Below are 20962 nucleotides of genomic sequence, written 5' to 3'. Positions count from 1 at the left end.
GAAAAATAAATGAACACAGTAAATTAATAATAAATGATAAACAAATAAAACAAAAAGCAGAATGAAAGGTCTCTATGATTGGGTTAAATTCGCAAAGACCGATAATAACGCATGTTAATTCGAATTCAAACCCGGTTTTAATTTAGAAAACAAAATATTTTAGGGTTAAATTGATACTTAATTAATTGAATCCTGCTTATGGCAAAACAAATAACTACCGTAGCCTAGTTACTCTTGTTCGTAAATGAAAACGGTCGCAGTTTAATAAACGTATTTAGAAAACGGTAATAACAAAAACCACTATATTATCGATCATTACAGACAGCTCAATTCAACGCAAAAGCACTTACTGTGATTTAAATATGCACACATGTCCACTTAAAGTGAAAGCACAAGAATCCAGTTTGGACTTCTCAAGGACCATTTCATTTATTTTTGAACACAACAGAAGCGAAATCTATCAAAATACCTGGATATTTACACTGGAACCAAACTGTCCTGTTGTGATGCCCCACTCTAGATCATGTGATAAAAGCCCTTATCTCTTTAGACTTAAAAAGGCAAGATATTAATAGTTAAATAAACAATGCAGAATATTGTGCTTCCTTGATATAGGACTCCAACAGGGTAACAAAGAATGGTACAGTCTGATTTGTATGTAGATTTTGGACTCACAACACACAACAACTTCCGCAAGCAGCACATGGGGCAGTTTACAAAAAACACTATATTCTGGAAGAATATCAAGGAAAGGATGTTAATTGAAAAGGTGCAAAAACTCTTAAAGGGATAATTCAGCCAAAAATGAAAGTTGTCATGATTTATTCACCCTCACGATGTTTCAAACCTGTACGACAAAATAATATATTTTGAAGAATATTTGGGTTCAAACAACATTGGACCCCATTAACTTTCATTTTATAAAAACAAAAAATCAGTCATTTATCAAAAAAATCCTCTTACAGGTTTGAACCGGCATGAGAGCGAGTATAAATGAGTAAATGATGACAAAAGTTTGATCTTTTGACTGATAAATCCCTTTAAACCCAGGAGAACTGAAATTAGTTGGGTAATATCAATATCAAATATCAAAAAAACTTAATTCACTAGTTAGATTCTGCTTATATCAGCCGGTCTTTCAGTAAAAATACTCCTCCACTGGCCGAGAAACAGAACAGCACTACAAAGCAAAGGTGTTTGACTCGCTCTTCTCATGACGTATCACAGTCTCACGCTGGCCAAGACACAAGAACGGCTCATCTGCGCACGTCTCTCAGTCTGTTCGTGTTGGGTGAAGAGACACTTGGCCAGTTGTTGGAGAGGTCATCTCCTGAATTTGCGAAACTGCTTGCGGTAGGGCTGGGACCTCTTGTCTCTGTTATCGGGGGGCTTGTTGTAGATGTACGCAGAGGGTCCGGAATAGTCATCCGGGTTTTCTTCCATCATCTGCAGCTTGGCTTCAATGGCACGAATCTTTGCATTAACACTTTAAACAGCAGAGGAAATAGAAAAGGAAACCTTCTTATCCAGTCCAAATGGGTCACTTATTAAGTCAATTTGAGGCTATTTGGAAAGAGCAGATGAGAACGAAAACAAGGAATAATGAAAGGAAGCTGAGAGGTAATGTCCCAAACCTCAGTGTGGTTGGCATCTCCTCTGCTTCGCTGGACGAAGGATCTAAACTGGCCGGCACATTTTTGTCTCCTCTGAAGGGTTCAAACTTCTGAAAGCCAACAAACACACACCAAGATGGATGTAAGACAGTTTGTACAAGAGACACCGAGACAAAATGCACTGAGGGTTGTTTCATTTAAACACATTTGGTCGCAGAGAAAGAGAGCTGGCTGCTTATTAGTCATATGCTCTCTTGGAATAGTGTGGGAAAAGTTGGGCTACGCAACGTCATAAACATTCATTCCACTCAAAAATGTCCCTCCAACCACCCTTGCGATCATGAGGATGATAGCAGCTCATGGGAATCTGTGGGGAATAAAAACAAAGAGTGATTAGAAAATGCTTTAGAATTGGAGATGATGACACATATTTAGAAGTCATTGAAAGAAACAGATAAAATGAAAACAAAAAAAATTAATCTTTGGATTCCACATTGTATTAAAGCACAATAAAGGACAATGTGAAATTGCCTTTAACTTCCCAAATTTGACGCATTTATTAAGTTAACCTGATTATTAACTGGCAAATGGTGTGGGCTGGGACTTTTTATTTCTTTTAAGGATGGGAATTTGATCGGTTGGGATCAATTTGTTTGGATCTTATTCTTCATGTTGATATTATTAGAAGTGCTCGCTGACCCAAAGTGAACCTTGGCACGTAACTACTGTACATGCATGAATGATAGTTTCAAATGTTCATTTTGAGCGGTGCTATTACTTTTCAAAGCAATCAGACCCGGTGGACGATAAAACAGGTGGAAAAAAAAACATGGACTTTCATTGAATGACCACATCTAGGAACCAAATATAGCAATATCACCCCTCTTTGAAAGTAGGAATACCAATTTTCTTTTTTTAAACAACAAAACACTGAAAACTGCATATGTTCTTTAGGTGTTCATATATTAAGAAATATTTTTTTGTTAAAAAAAAAAGGATGAACTTGCATGAACTTTGTTAGCAGGGCAAAAATACCAATTATAATACTTTTTTCTTTAAATTACAAAATCTGAAAATAAATAAAGTATTTTGTGTGTGAAAAAAACAAACAAAAAAACATAGTTTCTTCCAAAAAAAAAAAAAAAAAATTTTTTTTCATTGCCTTGGTTACTTTAGCAGAAAAATCTTGTGTAAAATAATGTAATAAAATAATAGTGAATAAACTTGGATTTCTTCTCTTGTAAAATCACCTCTTTAAAATACCGAACACCATAAAGCATTGTTCTTACAGTCTGTTTCTGATCCTATACATTACATTAAGTTTTCCTTTTGTTTATTTTCCTTTAGATCGCTACACCCAAACAACTGCAAACCACATATACACCACATTATCAGACAGCTCCAGTGAACCAGGGGGGCTTCAAAGCGCACAGCTGATTCAAACACAGCGCTGAAGAAGACCCCCGAGACCCACACAGGTCCTGCTGTCGGAGAGATCGGACAGTGTTGGGTGGAGGTGGTCAGGAGGACCTGGAACCAGAGCTGCCTGCTGCTACTTGTTGTCAACAACCCTGCACTGTTGACCTTGACCCCGGGCTGGTGTCCCTTTCCCCTCAGACGGGGAGGGCCAGAGGGGCGGGATTCTCAACCATACAGGATTTCCTCACTCCCAGCGGCAGCTGCCTATTGTTAAGCAGCAGGGAAGCCTGTGGAGCCCCTCTCTATAGCTTAACTATAGGTGTGATGCATGGTCTTTATGGAATGTATTGAAGTAGCAGCATCCAGATATTCCATAAAACAACTATAGAAGCATAAATGGATGTCAAGGATCGACTGAAGTTACAGTACAGACTAGAAATTGACGCTTTTTGATGAAAAAAATGTGAGTGTTAACCCTAACCCTAACCCTGGCCGCCAAAAGTTCACACTTTTCTAGACTGACTGCTCAAACTGCACGTTATATGCTAACCTGTTTAGGTTCACCATGCGTGAGACTTTAGCAATGGATGATGTGCCATTAATTATGTTTTTAATGAGTGCAGAATTAAAACTTAAACACAAAAAACTGGGAAACGTTGGCCTAAGCAATGGTTGCTGCCGCCGTCACAGTGAGTACCACAGCTAAGCAAGGAATACAGACCCACGAAATGAGAAATGACTGGTGGGAAGGTATTTATTTGAAAAAAAATGCGCTTCCAGTACTGAGTACTGTTAGTCATCTTTTTACTCTATTTTTTTTATTCATACACTACACTTCAAAAGTCCCTAAGTAATTAACACTTTTGGTCAGCAAGGACACAATTTTAGGCTATTTCTGAATATGCGTTCTTGAGCGATCTTGTGTCTTGTGTTCTCATACGTCATCATCAACCGTCGAAGTTCAATCGGGTTCAACAGTTTCAGCAGTTCAAAAAAGTCTCTGTTAAAGAGTTATGCCATGAACCAAGACATATCAGCTACGAGGTGTATCACAACATTACAAACTTTGATTTGAAGCAAAAAAGTTTTCGAAAGACTGTACTTAACGGCTTTAGTGAGGGAAAGAACTACAATCCCACAAAGCATTGCAAACAGCATAATCGAATTAAAAATAAAACTTCTCGTGTACAAATGTTTATATATATATATATTTTTTTTTTTAATGCAAAATATGCATATATATACAAATATTTAAGTATTTTGAGAGCTTAGAGAGATCGAATGATTACATTACATATTCATGTCAGTGGGCGGAGCTAAAGAGCTCTTTTGGCACATTGCTTTTTTCAACTCACTAATTGGTGTAATTTTTAAAAATACAATATTTTAAAATGATTTTTTTTCCCTCACATTTATAATAATGTAAAATGTTTTTGTGCATCAAATCAGCATTTTAGAATGATTTCTGAAGGATTATGTGACACTGAAGACTGGAGGAATGATGCTGAAAATTCAGCTTTACCATCACAGGAATAAAATTACAATAAAAATAAAAATAAAAGCAGTTGTTTTAAATTGTCATTTTTACTGTATTTTATCAAATGAATGCAGCCTTGGTGAGACTTCTTACCCAAAACTTTTAAATGGAAGTGAATATTTTTAACAATTTATTTATTTGTGAAAAAAAACAGATACTAAATCTTTCTATATCTTATTTTCAATTTATTTTTTGAAAATCAAGCTCAAATAAACAAAGCTCAAACAAATTAAGCAAATATTATATTAAAGAAATGTTAAGACATCAGCATCAGTCATTAAAATGTCAGAAAACAAAAGATCTGTAGTCTGAACAATGCCCGTGATATTCTGGCTTCTAGATATGGCCTTCCTTCAATATAAGTCTATTGGATTTTGTCCTGTTTGATCATCTGTCAGGCAAAAATCGAAAGTCTGATCGCTTAGAAAATTGATTTTAGCAAACCACTAGCCTATAGTATGAGTAATTAGTACAACAGTAATTGCGATTTGTGATACTCACCTTTACCTGAGCATGAGCCCAACGCACCACTAACTTCTTTGAAAGTGCCAATTTTCCATTCAGACACTGAATAGCCCGTTCAGCCTCCTGTGATGGACAGAAAACACATTTTATGCTTTTATGATGATCACAATCACGCATGCATCTACAAACATGTCACTGTACTTAATAATTTCACTCCTGATCATCCATCTACATTTGAAATCCTCTCTCAAAGATCGCCTCTTCCGAAGTCTCTGGATCCCAAACCTTCCTGTGTGTTTGTTTGCTACTTTTGGCTGTTGCTGGAAGCATGGCGTAATGATAGGGAACAATAATGGCTGATGATGGATCACTAGCTTCCCAAGCTCTCATGAAGGGTGTGAATGAGATCTATAAACACACATTTCCCCTTCAACAACACCCTTGGGACTGCCTCATATTACACTCTTTATCTCATCAGCTGTGTGGGTGCCACTTTAAAACGTGCATATCATTTCTGGATCAAAACTGACACTTCCTTTGGTATTTTGGGTTGTTAATTCTTAGATGTTGTAAAGAAGAACGAGAAGAACCTCTTTGGTGTGGAAGTTGACAAAGCAGTATCCCCTTGGCTGGCCCTCCAGAGGACCTGATTTATGGAACAGGAAGTCAAACTGCTTGACTTTGCCAAACTTCTCCAGGAGCTTCACTAGGTGGTACCTGCAGGAACACAGAGGGAGGTATTTTTACTTTAAAGTCTATTTGTTTTTTTGCAAAATACCTCAATGAAATTTGGTTTCGGCACTCATGATGAGATTATGAAGGACACTTGATTCACAAACGATTGATGCTTCCTTTAGCAAATGGCACAAATAATTGTACTGACCAAGAATAAAAAAATGACTGATAAGCATTATTAAAGCCACATAATGCATGTTAAGGAATCATAATTCTTAGTAAGCAAGGCTTGATCAGAATGACAGGTCTCTTTACACCTTTTTAGCTGCTGTAAATCTTTTATTCACACAATACAAAGGATACAGCAGGGGGACAATGAGGATATAAAAAAGCGGAAGACTGAATTCCCTCAAGAGTTTAATTTAAGACAAACAATTACAACGAGTGCAGCTTCTATAACCTGCTGTACGGTTAAACCCAATAGTAGACATGGGAAATGACTACGGTTCGCCTTTAGCACCTTATTATTGCTAAAAAAACTTTATTTTGTTCCTTGACGAAAAATTATTGTTTTGGACCCCATTGACTTTCACTAGACAAACACATCTGAAACATTCTTCAAAATATCTTCTTGTGTGTTCCACAGAAGAAATAAAGCAATTTGGACGACAGGGATGTCATTTTTTAAAATGTTGCAAGCCAGATTTATATTGACAATGTCCACATGATCACCATGGCTCAATGTGTCGAAACACGTCAACATGAAACGGCATTCGCAACTCATTCTACTTCTGAAACGTGCCGTTTTTCCAAATAATGTGCATCCATCGGGAATTGATTTAATCAGGAATGGATAGAATGGATCAGCCGACTAGGCATGGTCCCTATTTCAATAAAATATTAAAAAACATGCAAGCTTCAAGGCGTCTACTAAAAATGAAAGTCTATGGAAGAAAAGCAACTGGTCAATTTTTTGATGCAGCAATGAGTACAAGTACAAAGAGCTTGTGAAACAGGAATAATGAACAGCTTTCCAGGAGAACTTCACGCTGAACCTGTGCTATTCAAACAAAGAGAGAGTATAAATAGGCTTCTTCAAACAACCATGTCCACAGCATTCGAGAGCAGTCTAGCATGCAGTCCATACATAAGACCGAACGTTTGCAAGTACCTTTGCTTCTGCATGTTCACCTGTACGTCATCCAAACCGTTAACATTTAATGTGACTTGACGCTGCATGAACACAACTCAGTTTGAACCCAATGTTTGTTTTAGTATGTTGGCAAAACCACTTTTAAAGAACGCAATATCAACAGTCAATGACATAAGTCAAGATCAAATATTTTATTCTAAACCACATACTTATAATTTTTTTTTTTTTTTTTTTACCTTATGCCTTTATAAAAAATATCTGGGTGAAGAAGAAAAGCCTCAAAGAAAAGCATTTTTTTTAAATATATTATACATTTTTAAAACCCTGGTTCAACCAGTGTGCAGAAACATGAAGGGGGGACAGGAAATACTATCACATGACATTGTGTCAAGTTCAGTAAGTCTTTATCTTGGCTGCTCTTACTTGTCATTTACACTCTAGTAAATATGACTTATCTTGTCACTAGTGCTGACATTGTCTCCAATTATTCATCTTGACGTAGGGTGATGAATGTGGCATCACCCAAACCAAATTCTAGAGATTCAGTAATGCAACTCAGGAAGGCATCCAAGCATTTCCTACAGCTGAGAAAAGGCTGGGAAAGCTCCCCGACTGAGTGTCAGGAACGTGCAAATAAGACGCGCTCAGGATAAACAACAAAGCATTTGTGGAACTACTAGCTTCTAGCATGACAGCCAGAGTGGTCTGGGAGTTGCCTCCTAACCCGAGACAAGGAGATGCCTGGGATTTCTTTGTTGTTTCAGTTGGTTGAGGTTATTTTTAGTCCTGGAAAGGTATGAACGCAGATAGAACTGGGGGTCCTGGCTTCAGTATTAATGTTTTCCCCTCCTCTCCCAGGAGCTTTTCTCCACGTAGTATTTCGCACTTTCCCAGCCACCACCCTCTCAGGCTTGGGCCACGGGATCTTCCTGACTTGCTGCAGATTGAAGAATTGATAGTGGCCCGACTCAAAGAGACAACCTGCTGATTTTTTTCAAACCACAATGCACATCCCCAGAGGGCAATAAAATGTGCTGTGGGGAGGAAGAAGGGGTCCGTCTAAGGAGCTTGGAGTATTTTGTGTAAGTGATGACAAAAGCCAAGCATGTCATCTGTTTGGGCCAAAGTGGTCGAAACTCGGCCCACCCACCTGCGACGTCTCTCGTTTCAGTGTCGCTGCGCAGACCTTGAGAAACATAGCAGCACAGAATCAAGAAAACAGCATGGATATCAAGGTCAAGGAGCGATTCCAACAGACACGTGTCCATTTCAGATGATTGGAGGGTGTGGTCTAAGGCCAATGCCGTTTCCCTCCTCGGCCGTCCCATCGGACAGGGCCTGCAGTTCCTCGCTGCCGTAATAATGGACAATGCAAAGCAGAGCTCCAAAAAGCACAAACAACCTGCGGCACATGGTAGATCCATCACCGGCCCTAAATGGGCCCCAGCGGAGCATGGACAGGTCAAGATGTCAGCCTGTTATTACGACAGCAGCCACTGCTTTGTGTGAATTTGTCCGCCACACTACAGGCCTTAACTGTGGGAAACGAACCCTGAAAGAAAGAGTTTGTATGTTTGTGTCACAGAGGTTGTGCATGCATGATGGGGTGGAGCTCTGTAAATGTTGACGGATGTTTTCATTAGATGGAAATGCGCAGAAATGTTGTCATCACTGCCCTTATTATGGGTCATCAATCTTCAGCACCTGCCATAATGTCACTCAAACTACAGGTTTAAAGGGCTAGTTCACCCAAAAATGAAATTTCTGCCATTAATTACTCGCCCTCGTGTCGTTCCAAACCCATAAGACCTTCGTTTATTTTAGGAACACAAATTAAGATAGTTTTGATGAAATACGAGAGGTTTCTGAACCAGCCATAGGCAGCAACGCTACGCCTCTCGCGGTTCAAACAAATAAGGCTGGGCAACAAACTCAAATTCTCATTTGAGACTTCTAATTCGTGACCGATGTTTTGTTTTGCTCTATCCTCCGCGTGCATCAATACGTTATGCGTCGGGTCAGAGGTCACTCTTCCACAGGACGTTACCGGAAGCCAGTGATTATAGTTAAAGTGATTATTTGAGGTTGTGGACGATCCTGACATTACTCCGTACACAAAGTTCATCTAAAAAAAAAACAATGTTTATTTAACATTTAGTATTATTGTTTGGAATTAGATTATTTCAACAATTTGTATAATTATGATTAAAAAAAAAAGAATTATTTTATGAGCTATATGAGACATGAAAGTGAACAGAATTTACATTTCAAGAAACTTGAAAAGCCACGCCCACTTCCGGATTTTTCCGAATACAGATACAGTTATTGGTCAGTCTCATAACACTTCCTAGTTCCCTATGATCGGGAGTTCTTGATATCAGGACACTAATAAGTAAGTTTCCAGTTTTAGATTGATTATGAGAAAGAGACAGCTCTAGAAATGGCTGATTTCTCTGGACGTGTACTTCGCTCACTAGCGGATTGAGACACACCCTAGACAGAGATTTGGAGCAGGGCTGATTTAACAGGTGGAAAGTATGAGACTCGTGCAATTTAAGCACTGTGACTTGTCACGGTGCCCAAGCACTGACTATCAGTATCATACATTTATAACACATTTCGGTGGAAAAGAAACGAGAGGAATTGAGCAATGTGTCCAGAAACTGTAATTTTCCATCTAGCTGCGGCTTGTGATTAATGTAATGATGATGGTGAAACTAACAGTCAGTAAGGTAGATGGATTAGCACTCAGAAGAGACTGTTTACACTGAAAGAACAGAATGATTTTCTTTTTTGTCTGACTGAAATTTGTTGGTGACTACTTGCAGAACTGTAAATGTGAACTTCGCAGGCTTTTCCAAAGCGGTGATGTATTGAGATCAATCATATTAAATAAATAAGGCTGTTTGTAAAGTGGCGTGATGGAATGAGTGACAAATAAGTGTTTTTTAAATGAATTACTCTTACATCAGAATCTAAGCATCAAGCCTCAGCTGATTTTTCCTATGTTTTAATTTCCAAAATGTTACTTTAGGTTGCTACTTTAAAGACTAACTGACAGACTAACTTGCTAACTGACTGACAGATAATAAATGCTTGTTATATAACATAAGAGAGACAAATGGAGTGTTCGTATTGTGTTTTTGTCTTCAATCCCAAAAACTACTGGGTAAATCTCACAAAAACTGTCAAGAAATGTCATATTTCACACAAATATTTTGCATTAAGACGCAAAGCTTGTATTTTAGGCCACTAAATTATTTTTTGCATTGTGACATAACTTTTACTATAATTAAGCACCCCCTCCTGCACAATTTGTATTACTGTAACACAAATAAAGAATGATATATGAATAATAAAGAACATTTTAAATACAAAAGTATACATCATGACAGTATTTGTTGCAATGAACTTCATTTATGCTAATTAAAATGTCCTTTACTGGCATGAAAATATCGCAGTGCAAAAAAATCTTAATGGTCCTATTTTAGGTTTTACTTTCAGCATTTTTTAATAGAGATTGAGCCTATGAGATCTGACATATTGAGCTGTGGTGCTCATGCCGGCAGCACGAGTTTGATCCGCCTGTCCTCTCACTACTGTCACTATACAAAAAACCAACACTGCACGTGAATGAGGTTGGCTAAGGTCCTGTTTACACCTGGATAAAAACATCTGCCAAATATATAAATAACATCGGTCTGTAGTGGAAGTCTGTATGTGTTTGGGATTTTCCAAATGTTTTAATCAATCTCTTACTTTAGAGCACTGGTTGACTGACAGGTGACTAGGCGGTCCTTCATTGTCTGAGATGCATTAGGATAGATCACATGCTTTTCTGGCTCCTTTATTTACATCTGTATTGACAACTGACCTCTAGTGGTTGACCGATATCTGGCATTTTTAAATTATCGGCAATGGCCGATACGTTTTTCTGTTTGGCCTACAATTGTAAAAGCGTCTTCAGACAATTGTAGGCCAAACAGAAAAACGTTTGCCATGTTGTTATTATCATGTGACCTACCAGTGTCAGTTATGTCACTTCACTGTCATTCATAAATGCTCTCCTGTGGCCTCATGGGATATAAAGTGTCCATCGTACGCACACTTCAGAACCTCACTGGAGGAAGTAGGTCATCCGGGAACTTTTTGCCTACTCTATGAGTACTGTGAATTCGGACATACTTCTTTTGCACACACTGTTTTTCGCCTACTATATAGTAGGGAAGTATGTGATTTCAGATGCAGCCCTTGATTTCAAACTATGCTGTGCTATATCCAGTTGGCCACTATTTCATATTCATTTAATTTTCACTCTGTGCTGCATGTAAAATTAGCATTAACTGGTCTTTATTTGAGAAAATATTTTTCCAGTACCAGATTACTGACTATTGGTTACAGTTAATTTCTTTTTATTTATGTTTCAAATATTACTTTATTTGTGAAAAATACCATAGTAGGATTACAGAATCAAGAAGTTAGTAAAGCATAAATTCATAAAGTTCAACTTTTTATATTGATTCTTTTTCAAATTAATTATTTCTAATTTAGTAAATATGTAAAATAAATCAAATTGTCATTGCAGCAATTGTTATGCATGTTAGTTAAATCAAATGTTGAAATATGTATATCAGCCACCCTTCTCTCTAAGAAATTGGTATCAGCCATCAAAAATGTTAGGTTGATAAACAGGTGTAAACAAGTTCAAACTGTCCAAAAGGTTATTGCTCTGTAACCATCAACACTGAATCCCTCAAAGCTTTTACCTCATCTCCTCGGTTTCTTCATAAATTTCTCTGATGATCCATCCACAGCTGCTACAGTGCAATACCTAAAGTACCTTTCTACCTCCCAACTCAATTACTACTCTCAATTATCCACTTACTTCAACTAAAAACTGCCTTTGGGTGAACGCTGACCTCACATAGCAGGACTTCACCACTGTGTGTGTGTGTGTGTGCAGCATCTGCAGGACCCTGAAGTGGAACTCACTACTACAAACACTCCCAGCATGTGAACTAATTAATCTTCCCAATCACCAGCCTGTGGGCATCACGGCTGGTTTCATTCAAGCAGGTTATTTAAAGAAAAACAGAGGAGCGAGAGGGAAGGAAACGCCTGTCTAGACGCCAGCCCGGGCAAGCCGTACATTTTCCAGGGGCGCTCTCGCAACGTGTGCTATTTCTCTCGCGCTTCCCTTCCGTGTCACCCGGCCACCCCCTCTCCACCTTGAGCAGCCGCTACAGGTTCACAAAGTAAACACGCCAGGTGAATGAGAAATGATGGCAGCCCCTCAGAAAAACAGGTCTCCACGGCCGAGCGGCTCTCTTTAACACGGCTTGTCGTCGTCTGCTCATTCTCCAGCACAAAGACACGCTCGGCTAATCAATCACCCGGGTCTGCCTCAGAGGCAGTGCAGCACTGGGTTTCTGCGCAGGCAAACACTCACTCTGTGATTTTGGGGTCAATGTTGCCGATCCAGAGCCGATGACCGTCCTGTGCCGAGCCACCTGACAGGATGGAGGCATTCTCCACAGTCTCCGAGGCGGACTGCATTAGGGGCCTGAGGAAAGTCAGAGAGCTATTTCAGTCACGTTAAGGTAAGTGTGTGTGTGTGTGTGTGTGTGTGTGTGTGTCTCTATCTATCTGTCTGTCTGTCTGTCTATCTATCTATCTGACTGTGTCTATCTATCTATCTATCTATCTATCTATCTATCTATCAATCAGACTGTCTGTCTATCTATCTGTGTCTATCTATCTATCCATCTATCTGACTGTGTGTCTATCTATCTATCTATCTATCTATCTGACTGAGTGTCTATCTATCTATCTATCTATCTATCTATCTATCTATCCATCTATCTATCTGACTGGGTGTCTATCTATCTATCTATCTATCTATCTATCTATCTATCAGACTGTGTCTATCTATCTGTGTCTATCTATATATCTATCTATCTATCTATCTGACTGTGTCTATCCATCTATCTATCTGACTGTGTGTCTATCCATCAAATCTATCTGACTGGGTGTCTATCTATCTATCTATCTATCTATCTATCAGACTGTGTCTGTCTATCTATCTATCTATCTATCTATCTGTGTCTATCTATCTATCTATCTATCTATCTGACTGTGTGTCTATCCATCTATCTATCTGACTGTGTCTGTCTGTCTGTCTGTCTGTCTGTCTGTCTATCTATCTATCTATCTATCTATCTGACTGTGTGTCTATCTGTCTATCTATCTATCTATCTACCTATCTGACTGTGTCTATCTGTCTATCTATCTATCTATCTATCTATCTATCTATCTGACTGTGTGTCTATCTATCTATCTGACTGTGTGTGTGTCTATCTGTCTATCTATCTATCTATCTATCTATCTATCTATCTATCTATCTATCTATCAGACTGTGTCTTTCTATCTATCTATCTAGCTGACTGTGTGTCTATCTATCTATCTATCTGGCTGTGTGTCTATCTATATATCTACCAATCTATCTGACTGTGTCTATAAATCAGTCAATCTATCTATCTGAGTGAGTGAGTGAGTGAGTGAGTGAGTGAGTGAGTGAGTGAGTGTCTGTCTGTCTATCTATCTATCTATCTATCTATCTATCTGTCTATCAGACTGTGTCTGTCTGTCTATCTATCTATCAATTAGTCAATCTATCTATCTGACTGAGTGTCTATCTATCTATCTACCTATCCATCTATCAGAATGTGTCTATCTATCAATCAATCAGACTGTCTATCTGTCTATCTATCTATCTGACTGTCCATCTATCTATATATCTAACGTTTTATCACATAACAGATCAAATATACATAACTGAACTGAATGAAACACTTCCATAAAACTCTAATTTCTCATCAAACGTATAATAACCCTTGAGAGTGCGATGCATGCAGAACAGTTGCAGTTTAGGTCTCTTGGTGTGAAATTAGCCATGACAATTAAAATCCAGTATGAACATGATGATAACGTCCATATGATTTTTTACAAACCATTTGTCGTTTAGAAACAACGACAGTTATATAAAACTGATACTTATCAACAATATAAACTAAAGCCGAAAAATAATTAATTATGCACATCAATGACTGTTGAGCTAACAACTAGCAAGCAGTGTTAATAGTTTACATACGTTAGCAAAACACTCACCCTCCTCTCGTATTCCTCTCCTCTCTGATCCTAAACTAAATATGCTATGTGCAAAATCTGGTGGCACTGCCTCAAAACCTAAAATTCATCTCGTTTATATGCCACACGAACGAGTCAGACAAAAACATTGAGTGCAGCCAGTTAGCTTTAGCATCCCTAACAACAACAACGGCGCCATAAAGTGACGTTAACCGCATTTTCTGATGACGCAAAACACTAAAATGCGATGACATGTGCCCTTGAGCTGCTCATGTTGTCAAAAAGTGAGTGTACTGCAAGCCATGCCTGCTAGGACACATTTCTCTACGTGAGGAATGTAAGTATGTGTGAATTACACTTGTATTGTTTGTCACGCTAAATGCTAATGTAGTTGTACTCGCATTGTCTGTTTGAGTTTGTAGCGATGTGTGGGTTTGATTTGTGTAACTGTTACTGCTCATGTAGCTAGTAGCATCATGGCACTGCTGTGTGTTCACTTCAGTGTCCGTCATTTGTTATGTACTGCAGTCTGTGGTAATGCACACTTGCGTTAAAAATCAACAGTTTGTCTGTGCTGGAAAAAATAATAATAATGGAAAATTCCTTGTAAATTATTCCTTGGGTAATGCTTGGAAACGTTGTTATTAATGACAGACAGGGCATAAATAAATGTAAGGCAAAGTAAAGCATGTGTTGTTTTTTAGTTTCAGAATATGATATTCATATATCATTGGTAAAAGAGTTGTTTTAGGTTGCCCTACCAGATTTATTTAACTTTTACTAACACTGTCTTCTGTTCTTTAAATGTTCCCTTTTAAGCACTTTCCTCTCATATATGATGGATCATAAACTATAAATGGCTCACTTCTCATCACTATTTAAAATAGAATCATATTTAATTAGCTAGAGATTTCATATAGGAAAATAAACTAATTGAACTGGATATTGTAAAATTTTTAGTTTTTAAAATAATAACATTTGTTAAATTAACACTCTTCATCCAGTTTTATAGAGTATAGATATTTATTAATTAAAGACATATATCATGTCATGGTTTATTCACCCTCATTATACAGTAGTCAACATTTGAAGTGGATCAAAAAAGTTAATCAAACTTGTCCTAAGACAAGAACGGGTATTGTAAATGGAATTATAAAAAAAAAAAAAATTGATATTTTATTTTTTATTAACAAAATGTATTTCTTTTAAAAAAAAGAAAAGAATCTTAAATAGCCTACATTAAAATACAGTTCATAAATACAATGACTTGAATAAACCTTACATGATACATTTTTTTTTAAATGTCAAATTATAGCCTAATTTATATTGATATTTTTAGAACATGAATACATTATGCTATATATCATAATTAAAAGAACTCCTTTTGTAATATTTTTGTCATTTTTGCAGGAACTGTAATTAATCTCAATCAAAAGAATATCATCTTTATTCACCCACAATTATTCACGTTCGTTTTGTCCGTTGAACACACAAGGAGATGTTTAGCAGAATGTTCATGCTGCTCATCTCAATACAATACAAGTGAATGGTGACCTCATGTTCCCAACATTCTTCAACGTATCTTTGTTTGTTTTCCGCAGAAGAAAGTACCTCATACAGGATTGGAATGACATGAAGGTGAGTAAACAGAATTACAGAATTACATTTTTTTTGGTGAATTACCCCTTTAAAGGGGACTGAAAAAATGCCTTTTTTCAGTCTTGATTTAGTTTTTTGGCTTTCTACTAGAACAGGTTTTCATGCTTGAATGTTCAAAAAACAGATTATTTTTCACATACTTGATATTGTTGCAGCACCTCTCTTCCCAGTCTGTCAGTAACGCTCTGGGCTGGGTTTCCCGTACAACAACTCACTGTAACTCGCTGCTTAACTACCATAGTACGATGCATCGCTGAAGAAATCAACTATCTAGTCACTACTGTTTCCCGAAACCATATTTTCACAAATTTTTTATTCAACCAGGTTGGTTATTGATGTCATGCATATAGTGGAGTAATAACTTATTTTAATGAATCCGTTTGAGATCGAATTAATGCTAGATTTTTTGCCATAAACATGGCATCTGAGGACTATTTCTCATTTTTTTTGCTTTATTTTCAGATTCAATCATCTTGCGTACTAGACCACATGCGCACTCTTCAAAAACAGCGCGTTAAATCTCATGACAAACTTAAAGATGTAAATGACATTAGTATGTATTAGAAATAAAAGATATAGATTGCAGTTAATGTTTATTTTGCTCAAGATAAGGATTTATTAAGTCCACATGTTCTAAAAACAAGAAACTATGTTTCTAACCACAGGTCCAGAGCTGTCGTTCAGACCACACAACTTCGCGATGCTTCGCAAAACTATGGGTTTGGGAATCACGACTCGTTGAACGATGCTGATAATGACGGAACTTGCGACCATAGTTTGCTAACGATGCTTTCAGTAAACGCACCCCTGTTTAGTTCCTGTCTCACTGAAGCCCCTTCTTCTGAAAAGCACAATGTGCTCTGATTGGTCGGCTGGACCAGTGTGCTGTGCAGTCCCTCCAGGATGTCACGATTTTTTTGTGAATTTTTTTTTTTTTTTTTTTTTTTTTTTTTTTTGATCAAAATGACTGATTTTGTGGTGGTAATTTCCAGAAATTTGTGAAAAAAAATTGCGCATTTTATAATTAGGACATCAAATTTACCATAATAGTATTGTGTCAGATGCACAATAGTCATACATGACACAAATCACAAACAAAATGCATAAAGCCTGTTTATTTTGGTCTAATCAAATTCTCATCAAATTAACTTTTAAAACAACCTATGGGCAATTTTTCTACCTAACCTATGTAAATATTAACAGCAGGTGTAGTAATTTATACTGTAGAACTGTGTGTAAATCCTGAGTTGAGGGGTCCTGAGCTGCAGTAGGCAACCAGTTACTTATAGTGCGGCGTTTTGCATGGCGTCCCCACTGCGTATAGCTACACAATACGAAGTGACCGTTCGAAAGGGAACTACTCGGTTACTATCGTAACCTCAGTTCCCTGAGAGTAGGGAACGAGTATTGCGTAGCCGGCCGCACTATAGTAACCTGGCAAGTTGTCGCTTCAGTCGTTAAACCTGCTAAAACGGCGTTTTTCGGGGACTAATGGTGCGTTCCAGGCAACCTGTAACCCGTGTTTTTCCAACCTTATACCCGTGAAAGTGCACTGGAACGGCAGTCAAACCCGTGACTTCCCACCCGTGAACTCGTACTAGATCGATGTACTCCCAGTTACGAGCTCTGACGTCACATAGCCCGCGAAACCATACAAAACAACAATGGCAGCCCCTACGGATGCAGTGTTTCTGCAGGCGGTACACGGTGAGAATACACTTTAGGACAATATAACGTTGCAGTCAAATTAATAATAATATAATAATAATAAATAAACAAGGAGTAAGCACCTTTGGCGACAGAAATTATTACAAATGCGCATAAGCCCCGTAAGGTCCGCCATGCTGGTTTGTTTACATCTAGCTACCACAATTCCTTGCGCTCAGGTAGTTTGCCGTGACTGGCCTGGAACGCTACAAAGTCGTGAGTCGTGGTTTGAAGTCGTGATTTACGTGCTCAAAAACCTGCCTGGAACGCAGCATAAGCTAAGGCCGCGCCCCCTTCGCCCCCCTCAGAGGCGCCCGCACCATTGGATGTGCAGTTGCCGCATCACAGCCAATGAGTGAGCCAGACACTCACTGTGCTAGCTGTGCAGCTGCAAAATGCGTTTTACATTTAAAGGGCCCTACACACCGGGACGAATATCGGCGCCGTTATTCGCCAGCGTTTTTCAACGCGTTTTTTGTGTTCACACCCAAGCGATTTTCGCTGACGATGAGCCGAGTGAACATGCAAATTTATTCCCTGACATTAGATGGCGCTTAATGTAAAACAGAAATACCAGTTTTTGTAGTCGCTGTCGCGTTTGTCATATAGTTCTTTATGTTCCGACACCAATGAGACCAGCAGCTCTACATTCATCTTGCTTTGCATCTTCCTCGTCTTATTTCTTCCCGGCAGTCTAGACGCTACTTGGTGTATATCTTCTTCGCCGTTATGTATGTGTGCTTGGCAAGACCGTTTTGTGTTTGAGCGCCCCCAAGTTGTGTTTTACTGTAACTTCAGAAGCTCCAGACACGTGAGCAAAAGCGGCAATCTCATTGGTCGGATAGTTTTTAACGCGGCGTGTCAAACCAAAAAAACGAACCCAAGGCGTTTTTAAAAAAATTACGCTTTTACGCGTGGCGTTTTTCATGTCGGTGTGCACACTCACATTGGCGCCCTTTATTTATTCACGAGGCGTTAAACGTCGACGAATATCGCGCGCGAAATTCGTCCAGGTGTGAACAGGCCTTTAGGCTTCAGTAAATCGAGGAAAATGAGTTTCCCCTTTTCCCGCAACATCTGTATCCACGTAAAAATGCATTGAAACTTTAATTAAACTAGAGATATTTCAATTGGGTGATTATAATTTAATGTTTTGTGAGGTCTTTTTCATTTTTCATTTTTGTGATTATTTTGCGGTTAAATTAGAAATTATGCAGGATCGCAAAAATTTTTTGTTGATTTTGCGTTGTATTCAGTGATCGCGGTATCGCGAAAAATTGTGGTTGTGATTGATCAACCGCTTCCAGTGTGTTTGAGTAATGTCCCTCCCCTTACCATAACCATTGAGTGCACTACTAAAGCCTTGTGCACACCGGGACGATTATCGCGCGCTTATTGCCAGTTTTTTTCTAGACGTTTTTCAGCAGCTCCAGGCACATGAAGAAAAGCGCCAATCTCATTGGTCGACCACTTTTTAACGCGGGGCGTCAAACCAAAAAAAAACTAACCCGAGGCGTTTTTTTTTAAATTACGCTTTTACGCCTGGCGTGCATACTCACATTGGCGCCCTTTGTTTAGTCACGAGGCGTTAAACTTCAGCAATAAGTGCGCGATAATTATCCTGGTGTGCACAAGCCTTGCCTCTTTTTGGCATATGGTGGTGGCTGAGGAGAGATTCCCTGATATGATTGTAAAGCACTTTGGGTGTACAGTAGTACATATGAAAGCGCTATATAAATGCCTCATTCATCCATCCATGCCTTGGGCGGGAATTATTTAGGAATATTGTGACGTGTTTGTTCCCGGAAGAAAACTCAAGACTACAGTCGGGGCGTTTCAGGGAGTTCAGAAACAATGCGCACGGATATAGACTTTGAGCTTTGTAACTTTGCAGACCTTTTTCATTCTCAAACAGCAACATTACACACTAAAGAAAGATGTAAAGAAGCATAAAAAGATCACTTTCACAACCCTTGGTTACCATTAATTTAATTTGTATGGAAAAGAGCATCATGATTATTCTGCTAAAAATCTCTTATGTGTTCAGTGGACAAAGTGGTGGGGGAGCTATGCCTTTAAATGAAAAATCCATGAAATACAGTTGCTTTTATCAATTGCGAGCCACACTCTCTTTTACGCTGGTGTAAAAGCAGTGGCCAGTACGTCATGAAATCCAACTGTGGGTTCACATTACCACAACCAAGCCAATATGCAACACTGTCTCACTAAGGACTTTTAACAGTTCACACTGTAAACATTTCTTTCATGAGGTGAGCTCACGCAATGAGGGTTTGCCAACCGCTGTCATTCCTACCGTTGTGAATCAAACGGCAGCGCGCTGTAACCCACAGACCACCTGCGCAACAGTTTTCTGCTTGACGGCCCCTCTAAACCCGCCATCGGCTCTTCTCCATCCACACCCCGTGGACCAAAACACCCGTGTCGGACAACTCCCATCTCCTAAGGACGACAAGAAGAGTCACGCTTTCCGTTTTTTGAGCTGCATCTAACCATAACAGCTGCGACTCCCATTGAACCCGCAACGTGCATCATCAAGAGCTGATAAAAATCGCGGCTCGTGCGTGTAGTGGCTACTATCAGACCCGTGCCATCGAGGTATCTTTATCACAGCAACTGTAAAAACACACAGCCAAACTTTTTTTGAAGCACAAGCCAGGCTGTATTTTGACTAGTGGGATACCTCACGCTAGCCATAACAAAGAAGCACTGACAGAGGCGCAAGCAACCCGTGAGGTATAGCTCTTTTCCAGAGCACCTGCGCTGTTGTTACAGTCCACGCTGATAAACAACCTCCAGTTGAAGATTTATGCTACTAAACAGTGGGAAATCAACACCAGCAACACACACATTGCAGGACTCGGAGTGTCCACTAATGAGCTGATGAGTTGTATCAGATGTGTTGGATTAAGGAGACAGTGTTGGGGGACCTCCAGGACCAGGATTGAGGACCACTGCCCTAACCCTGAGAATTAAACTCAGCACTGTTTGTGCTCCGGACATGAATGATACGGCAAATCGTGCGGCTTGAGGGGAGTTGTGCCATTACTTTACTAAGCCATCAGACTTACAATTTTCACCTGGCGAACTATAAACAAGTTGGAAATTGTATAAACTTACATTGAAGGAAACGCTTGAGAGATATCAAGGGACTAAAATCATAGAAACTTGGGGGTGGATTTAAAAAAAAAACTTAAGCCAACTAAGAAACCACCCAGAACGCCCTCACAACATGATAAAAACACGCTAAAATGACGTTTGCACACACATTTCTTCTGACAATTCGTTTTGACATTTTAAATGTGCATGTATTAATATTTTATATTTAAAATATTGTTGGGAACAAAAAATAAATCTATTTTAAAATACATTAAAAATACGATTCATAAATGCAATGACTGAATAAACCTTATTGTGTGATAAATTTGATCAAAATTCATTTTTATATTTTTGTGAACACTTGCTTTAATATCATACTCTATATAATTTTTTGTTTTTTTTTACTTCAAGTTTTAATTTTCTGAAGGATGAAATTCTTGGGGAAAAAACTGAGTAATTTGGCATAATTTT

At 38.6% G+C, this 20962-nt stretch overlaps 2 protein-coding genes across 2 annotated transcripts in view; one reads left to right on the top strand and one right to left on the bottom strand.

The window, feature by feature from the left end:
- Positions 1 to 231: 231 nt before the first annotated feature.
- rbm18 (RNA binding motif protein 18) lies at positions 232 to 14247 on the bottom strand. Its single transcript, XM_084400539.1, has 6 exons — positions 14030 to 14247; positions 12312 to 12425; positions 5625 to 5751; positions 5077 to 5157; positions 1635 to 1723; positions 232 to 1486 (listed from the first exon to the last, which is right to left on the bottom strand). Exons 2-6 carry the CDS (start codon positions 12416 to 12418, stop codon positions 1324 to 1326), a joined length of 567 nt encoding a protein of 188 aa, XP_084256665.1. The 5' UTR covers positions 12419 to 12425; positions 14030 to 14247; the 3' UTR covers positions 232 to 1323.
- The window catches only part of mrrf (mitochondrial ribosome recycling factor), a 20058-nt gene continuing 13327 nt past the window's right edge, over positions 14232 to 20962 (top strand). The window contains exons 1-2 of the mRNA XM_084400536.1: positions 14232 to 14345; positions 15610 to 15646. The gene's annotated coding sequence lies outside the window, so the exon portion shown is untranslated. The remainder of the gene's footprint in view (positions 14346 to 15609; positions 15647 to 20962) is intronic.

Source organism: Rutilus rutilus, assembly GCF_951802725.1.
Source record: "Rutilus rutilus genome assembly, chromosome: 25".
Lineage (NCBI taxonomy): Eukaryota > Metazoa > Chordata > Actinopteri > Cypriniformes > Leuciscidae > Rutilus > Rutilus rutilus.
The sequence above is the reverse complement of the archived record's forward strand: the minus strand, read 5'-3'. Positions and strand labels throughout refer to the sequence as shown.